Consider the following 8,753-nt stretch of genomic DNA (forward strand, 5'->3'; position numbering starts at 1 on the left):
TTAAACTAGTATCTTTGTTTTGTTTTTACTAAGTCTCTCACAAGAAGCCTACATGTAAACTCAAAATGTAACAAAGTACTATCAAGCTAAAATAAACAAAATCAAATGAGCTATCTGATTTTCTAAGCTCTAGCACCTTCCATTAATTAGCAAAAATCCCCAAATCTTTCCTTTACACAAAACGATTTCGCAGCGTTTCTCGAGGGGGTATTAATAAGAGATCTAGAATAATTGTGTTTGCTCGCAAACGAAAAAAACCGACTTCAGTTACATCGACAAGCAATACAACATAAGTAGACGAAAAAAGTTAACAAACGCACTAGTTGTCACTACTATTTTCGAGGGTTTCCTTCGATTTCTCTGGGATTCCATCATCAGATCCTGGTTTCTTTATCATGGTACCACACTTGGAGTGTCTTCTTTTCAACAAAAAAAGAATTATCAAAATTGGTTCATAAACGACGAAGATTTCCCTGAAGATACATTTAAAAAAAATACAAATTATACGGTCGAATTGAGTAACCTCCTCCTTTTTTGAAGTCGGTTAAAGAGACTGAGGAAAAAGCGACATAACATAAACGTGAAGTGTATTTTCTCCACCACTAGGAAGACAAATGTGCTTGATAGTAAGTGGTACCATCGCCTATGAACGCCTGCAACATCAACAGAATTCCACAGGCGTTGCCAGTCTATCCCTATTATTGACACATCATATTCCCCGAAGCTCTAATTACATCACTCACCACAGGAATACAACATTACAGAGCAGTATTATTTGGCTGTGATCTTCTGTACACTAGGTACTTCCCTAGTAGTATTGCTCTAGATTCTAAGCTAAATTTAATTATAAACCCGATATCAATTAATTAGCATGTCAAGACTACTTACTATCGCTATGAGAAACTTATCATCATTATCATAACAAGAAGAAACAAATGTATTAAATTTCAAATGATCCTTTATTTATAAATAACTCCACCAACACAATATTAACAAAAGTTAATGAATAATTATTATTTTCTTGACTGAAGTATTATCAATTGACTTTTATCTCATTACAGAAAAATATATATGTACAACATATCGTATATTTATTAAAACAAAAACAAAATCAAACTAAAAATTAATTTCGACAAATAGAGTTATTATAATGAAACAACTTTTACAGATTTTATCGCGGTCTCTTAGGCTATTGTGTATTAGGACTCCTCCTGTGGCCATGGTTTCTGTAAAGTATTCGAAACGTCGGGCATGTATAAGGGTCTGCTAGGCTTCCTCAAGGAGCTAGGCTGACACGAATAGTGGCCCCAGCCAATCACGCAAAAAAAAAGCGCACCAAGACGTCGAGTTGCGGAAAAAAGCCCGTGCAAAACAACAGCGGGCATGTATAAAAAAAAACCTAATAAACCGCAATAAAATCTGAAAAATTTGTTTCATTATAATGAGAGAAATTCGCGTAAACATTGGAAAATAAAGTTATTTTCTAATGCATATTCTGTAAGGAAAAAATATACATATATGACTATATGATTGATATTCTAATAACAATTTCTGTTCCTTATAGAGGTTCATCCACAAGGGATGTATTAAATTATAATTTAAATATGAATAACTCATCAAAATCCAAATTAATTGTAATTTATAATTTAAAGTACAATTGTATCGAAATATGCAAAAAATCCAAAAAAATACACTTTTAAGCTTGGCTATTCTAGTTACTGTATGTTCTTAAAACAATAATTATATATTAGATATATTAATGATTTTAAGCTAATAGATAGTCGTGACATTTTAGGACACCATCTAAATGACATGACGAACACAGTCAATACAACTGAATTAATACCTAATAATAATACAATAATACAACATAACAATAATAACGTAGGATGTACTACTTTTTGAAATTGATACTGATAAGAATATTAGGTTTTAACATCCTGTTATCATTTCTATTTCAGAATAGCACATAAGTTTCCTAATATTTAAAAATGTATTGTTATTACCCTTAATAGTCACCATCACAGAATGGTAAATAGATAAACAATTTAGCTTTCTAAAATAAATTGGTCATGAAAAACTTATTATATAATTTTTATAAGAAATCCAATAGTCACAACGCTTAAATTATACTTCATACATATATAAATATTGCTTTTTACTTTTTGATATTTATTATTACTTATAGTAATTTTACAAAAATTCAACATGAATTATAACAATTCTTTTGTGATAAAATAAGCTTCAAGAAGATTTAAATCACTATACATTCACTTGGAACTTGCCCTATGAACACAATTGTCTTTCTTTGCTTTGCCTTGTAAGTACTTTAACTTAACCCATACACCTTGACACATCCTGTTGAGACGTCTATCATTACTCTCTCTTGCGTATTTTGCTATATTTTTAACTAAATACTTTGCTAGTTTCAATTTACCCTTCTGTGCATATGCTATTGCAGAGTACAATTTACTCCTCGCCGCTAGACTATCATCACCTAGCATTTTAGACAAAGCATACTGACGCATCGATATTTTACCTGCTTCTTCGGCCTGTAAAAATAATAATTTACAATATAATATAAGCATTTGTACAATTTACAACAATTTTAATTTTATGAACTTATAGTAACTAATGACATCACAGGTGTATTCTATCTCAATATCCATGTAAATATACTGTTTTAAATTTGTTTTGATTGCATATGAGAGCTTTCTGCATTATTCTGTTAAAAGTGTATTACTAATAGCCTGTAATGCCAGTTTTGGATAAAGTTTATCCTGCAAATAAGTTACTATGAGACTTTAACAGCAAGAGGTAGAATAGACCATTAGTACTTGTTTCACCTCAATTAATAAACTACAGCTTTTAGATTCTAAAATAGCGTTATCGACAAGTAGTGAAATAGGTCCTAATACTTAAACCCCAACCAATGTTTATTAAAAAGAACAATTAAACTCACACAGTGCTCAAAATAGTCTCCTAGTGCTGAATAAGCTCCACCAAGTGTTGATAACCACGAAAATGCATTTTCTACTTCAACTCTCGTCCATATTAACAATGACATTCTATAATTCCTGAAAAACAACATATTGGATAACTAAATAACCTAGACTATAAACTAAATGTTAAATTAGAAAATTTGTTTTCAAAACAAAAAAAAAATTATAAAAGTGTTATCTTACCACGCATAATCGATCACTTCTTTATCCGGTGGTTCTAGAATTAATTTTAAAAATAATGTCCCACTGTTAGGATGACTACTCAATTTTTTTAAATTTCTCAAAACATTCGTTCTATACACTTCAGAATTTAAGCACTCTTTGAGAAAAGGCTGTAAAAATAGAGCTGTTGTACTTAATTTTAAATTTTTCTTGTTTAATTCTTTCGTATTGTCATTTTTAATTTCGGTATCATCTAAGTTAAAATCACTGGTATTCACTTTAACACCGATAGATTTGGAACTATATTCATCAGGTAATAGTAAACGGTCCTGTGAAATATAACAAATTGTGTAAGGGCTACGATAAAGATACACTTTAGTAACCAGTTGCATTTTTAATATATTTAATTAACGGTTAACTAATTATTAACTATTTTTATTTTAGATTGCACAAATTGACTACGAGTATGACATTCTTGATTCCGCCAAATACTGTTGTCAATGTTGTCATTGTCAAATTAAGGAAACAACGTGATACCTATATTTTTTACTCTGGATTCCTGTCAAAACTCAACTTTCTGCCTTTTTAATTTAACCGACTTCAAAAACGGAAGAGATACTCAATTCGACTGTTTTTTTGTATATGTTACCTCATACACAGGTTTTTTTAAAGAGTAGCTACGAAATTTCTTTCCTATTCTCCTCTGTAGAAAGTAAATAACGAAACGATGCCTCGATGGCAGCTTTACTTTTAACTATAACCAATTATTTAAACAAATATACTTTTAATTTGTAAAATGGTGATTCAAAAGTGCTTTTGAAGCCTTCATGAATAAAGTAATTTTTTATTTTGATAATTGTCTATTAAGTATATCGAATTAGGTAATTGCTTTTACATTCTGGTGCTTGTCGTGTGGTCCTATTAAAATCTGAGCAAGATCTGACGAGAAGTTTTTGAATTATCTCTAATAACGCGTATTTAATCGTCTTCGACCACATCGATGATGTTCTGATTTTATTACCTACTCGAATTTTATTTAGTTAACTTTTTATTATAGCCCCTTTTAGATGGTAATGAAAATCATTGTGTGAAAGTCCACATGAGATATATGCAGATTCATGTATAAAGACATTTTGGTGCAACAGTCACATCCAAAATCAATAGAATAGTTAAATAAATAGAATAATTCCAAAAAGAAAAAAAAACTGAAAGAAAAAAATTGCATCTCATATACGTTAGAATAAGAATCGGTCGGTGGACTCACGTCTCTATTAGATACATTAAGATAGTCTAAGTTAAGCAATGATGTTGTTGAAAACGCATACTTTGATTTAAAAAAATAGAATGTTTAAGGAATTAAAAAGGACATGGGTTTTAAAAGCCCGTGGATGTATTTTCTTTATATATAAAAAAAAATCACAGCGCTGGTCCGTTGCGCTGGCGGTTGCGGGTTTGATCCCCGCGCTTAACAAACATTTTTATTGGCCATACAGATGTTTGCGCAGTCAGGTCTGGGTGTTTGTGCAGTCTTTGTGGGTCTCCCCACCGTGCCTCGGAGAGCGCGTTAAGCCGTCTATCCCGGTTGTTATCATGTACACCTGATAGCGGCCGTTACTCTTAGTAGAGCCATATATATTCACCAACCCACATTAAAGCAGCGTGGTGGATTAAGCTCTGATCCTTCTCCTACATGGGGAAAGAGGCCTATGCCCAGCAGTGGGATATTACAGGCTGAAGCGTAGCGCGTAGCGTATAAAGAGTGGATAAAAGCTGATTGATTGATTGATTGATTGATTGAATTGATTGATTGATTCAGCCTATTACATTCTCCCCACAGCTGGGCAAAAGTCTCTTTCTTCATATAGGAAAAGGGTTTAAGTTTAAATCACCACGCTACTCCACTGCGGGTTGGTGGAAAATTTACCTACCCATTAGTCGTTACGATCGCTACCAAGTGTTTATGAAGACTACCGTGCCCCACTGCTTTTCGTGCTCTTCGAGACACGATAGATACCCTACCTACAAGGACAATCACCCAGACTTTAAATAAATATTCAAACAAATAAAATATTTTCTCCGAGCGGAAATCAAACGCGCGATCGCCGGCTACATGGCGACAACAAGCGTCTACCGAAACGCTTATCCACCGAAATAACATATAATGATTAAGCTATATTCAAACAATAAGTTAAGTAATTATAAGTATTTTTAAGTTCAGTTGTAAGTCAATGTGTGTTTTGTTTTTATTATTAGCATTTACACTGAAGTAAGGCATAGCGGGAAATGTTCTGCTCAAAATATGAAGCAGTCCGACTGGGGTACATCGACTTTACAGAAGACCACAGCTAAATAATACTGCTTTCTGCTTTGAAAATAGTGTTGTGTTCCCGTTGGTGAGTAAGGTGACCAGAGCTCTTGGGGGAATTGGGGATGAGTGGGTAAAGCGTTTGCGATGGTTTTGGTGTTGTAGACGTCTATAAGCTACGGTGTTTGCTTCATCAGGTGAGCTATATGCTTGTTTGCCGACCTATAAATAGTTATATATAAAAATAAAATATTAATATTGATTTTGCTTTTAACTAATATAAAATATGCTTATTGCAAATCCATACAAAAATAAATTAATTGAATTGAGTTTGTTTAGTATTATAATTAAAAAATAAATATGTAATACAACTATTTCTTTAGCTTCAAATTAATTTTGTAAATAAATGTTTAATTTTCTTATTTTTTCTACTTGCTTATTACTTAACGTGTCTTAACAAGCACTTACACAATCTAGGTGTTACAGACAGCCCCCTGTGCAGAGCGTGCCTGGAGGCAGAGGAAACGGCCTCACATATCCTGCTGGAATGCGGTGGTGTGGCGAACTACAGGGCACTACACCTTGGGACACCGAGGTTGCTCCAGGAAGTCGTCGGCAACGTGAAGGGTCTGCTAGGCTTCCTCAAGGAGCTTGGCTGGCACGAATAGTGCCCACCAGCCGATCACGCAAAAAAGGCGCATCAAGACGTCGAGTTGCGGAAAATAGCCCGTGTACAACAACATACTTAACGTGTATTTAAATTATTTTTAATTAATATGCTTTGCTTTTATTTTACAATACCAATCGACAGGTAGTTTCATATTTCTTAAGAGTTAAAATGAATAACGAACATTAAAATATTGTAATTATTTTTAAAAAAATTTATTGACATAAATATTAAAACAAATGGTACATACAACAAGTATACATTTATAAACATTCAATTTATTATATGTATGAAATAAATTTCTTACATATAATCAAATTAATACTTCAGTTTGAAAAGTACTCCTTATCATCTTCCTCCGTCCATCTTACAATGTGCTGTTGAATCAATCTCTTTAACTCCCTTATATTTTTGTCATAGTGCATAGATCTTAATTCACTTGCAACGTAATTACCAAATATCTGATATTCATCATTAGGAACTTGATTACTTTGCTCTGATTGATCACTCGAGTCTGATGAAGAGTCTGATCGCCTCCTCTTCTTGCTAACAAATACTATTTTAGAGTCCGAGTCTTCATCTACGTTACTTTCGTTGGAATCATTATCATTTTGAGTCCATAAGCCTTCGTTTAAATCTTTATCAGGATCCTGTAACACATATTATGTTAGATGTAAATGAGGACAGAATTATTTTAAAATATTTTTTATATGAATTTTAATGTTTGCCTCTTGACCATCTCTTCTTTTTGTTAGTGTGTAAATCTTTTTTAGTGTACAATTAATGATATAATTAGAATAAAATAAATAAATATGTAAGATTTCTGAGTACCGACAGAGAAGTACACCAACTGGGGGCCATTAAGTATAAGGTAATTTATTATTAACTTAAGGTTATTATTTATTATTGACTTAAGTTTTTTGTTTTAAATTGTATTAGTAAGTTTTCTTACCATTAAATTAGTGTTGTCACTATTGTCTTCCCTCGCAACGAGAATAAATTGTAAAGGGCGATAATAAGCCCATTTCGTGACATACGCGGTCGACGACGACCCATCCTCGGCTTCATCATCATACATTTTCTTATATTCGTAAAAAAATTGACTTCGTAAAATACGAATCTTTCTACCTATTTCCGCAACTGTAGTTTTAAATTCAGCCGCCAGCTTATTTTCGGCTTTTCTTCTTTTATACGTATCTCTAAATTCTATTGATCGAGTATCCCATAGTTCTCTATAGTGTTTATATCGAGCGATCAATTGAAACACTTCCTTTTTAGACCAAACTTTCTTGCTTTCCATCGTAAGTAAATATTAAATGATTGTTGAACTATTGTAACATAAAACACTATAGTACTTATTTATTTACGTATACTTTAATAGTGAAGTATGTTATAAACATACAATTTGTATAAATGTAGTGATAATACGTTTAATTATTTATTTGCATATTTTTTGTATAACTTTACTCACTTAAGTTTGATAGCAAATTAGGAATTAAGATACTCCAAACAGAAGATACCAAGCAGACAAGCAGACTTGTAAATAATTTTATTGATTTGAAATTGACAGCCACAGAGGCCAGAGCCCAGTAGCCCACAGACTAGTTTAGTTAGTTTGCTCATGGAATTGAGGTAAGAAATTGACTTATGGAGTGTAGCAAGAGCAAGAGTGTAGATTTGTAGATTTTTTTCTTTTTCGATTTGTATAGTGCTGTTGGCCCTATCCAAAGAGTATATCGGCCTTTACAGCGTCACTGGGTGGGGTGGCCGGGTACTGAGACCCAGCCGTGAAAGAAGAAGGGGAGCCCTCTAGAAGGGCTCGGGATGTCCATGCGTCCTATAAGGGTGTCTCCTAGCGAGATCGCACATCGGCTTAAGACGAAGTCGGTGTGGAGGAACCGGTGTGCGGAACAAGCGATCAACGGTCCGCTACACGCCCAGATGCGTGTGAGCCGCCAAAACGCGGGGACGGGAACATTTTTTTTTTATAAAAGAGGGGGCAAACGGACAGTTGGCTCACCTGATAGTAAGTGAAAAACAACATCCACAGACACCGGTTACATCAAAGGATTAGCAGGCGCGTTGCCGGCCTTTCAAAAAGGAATATGCTCTTCTTTTGAAGGTCCCTAGGTCGTATCGGTTCGGAAATACCGTTGGTGGCAGCTGGTTCCATAGAGGGGTCGTGCGTGGCAGAAAATGGTGCAAAAATCGAGCTGTCGTAGACCTCCAGACTTCGAGGTGATGTGGGTAAAATTTTGAATTTTGACGCGATGTCCGGTGATGGAATTCTGCTGTAGGTATTAGTCCGAACAATTCCTCAGAACACTGCCCGTGGTAAATACGTTAGAAGATGCAGAGTGACCCGACATCTCTACGCAGCGCCAAAGAATCGAGCCGATCGGAGAGAATCTTATCGTCAACGATTCGAGCCGCTCGGCGTTGAACACGGTCAAATGGAAGAAGCTGGTACCAAACTAAAGATATCCCCTTTCCAACAAAAAAAGAATTATCAAAATCGGTACATCCAGTAAAAAGTTATGCGGTATAATACAACGTAGGTCGACGAAAAAAGCAGTTGTTAGATCGCAAATAAATTTAAATGGGACCAATTGACACA

At 34.1% G+C, this 8,753-nt stretch overlaps 2 protein-coding genes across 2 annotated transcripts; both read right to left on the reverse strand.

Annotated features, from left to right (window-relative positions):
- Positions 1-2,141: 2,141 nt before the first annotated feature.
- Positions 2,142-3,690, reverse strand: LOC123663656. The gene is made up of 3 exons (XM_045598324.1): positions 3,186-3,690; positions 2,963-3,077; positions 2,142-2,552 (listed from the first exon to the last, which is right to left on the reverse strand). Exons 1-3 carry the CDS (start codon positions 3,554-3,556, stop codon positions 2,271-2,273), a joined length of 768 nt encoding a protein of 255 aa, XP_045454280.1. The 5' UTR covers positions 3,557-3,690; the 3' UTR covers positions 2,142-2,270.
- A 2,688-nt stretch (positions 3,691-6,378) lies between these two features.
- On the reverse strand, positions 6,379-7,756 carry LOC123663655. Its single transcript, XM_045598323.1, has 2 exons — positions 7,089-7,756; positions 6,379-6,786 (listed from the first exon to the last, which is right to left on the reverse strand). The coding sequence occupies exons 1-2, from the start codon at positions 7,434-7,436 to the stop codon at positions 6,463-6,465; spliced, it is 672 nt and encodes a 223-aa protein (XP_045454279.1). The 5' UTR covers positions 7,437-7,756; the 3' UTR covers positions 6,379-6,462.
- Between the last annotated feature and the right edge of the window lie 997 nt (positions 7,757-8,753).

This window comes from Melitaea cinxia, chromosome 20 (genome assembly GCF_905220565.1).
Source record: "Melitaea cinxia chromosome 20, ilMelCinx1.1, whole genome shotgun sequence".
NCBI classification, from domain to species: Eukaryota; Metazoa; Arthropoda; class Insecta; order Lepidoptera; family Nymphalidae; genus Melitaea; species Melitaea cinxia.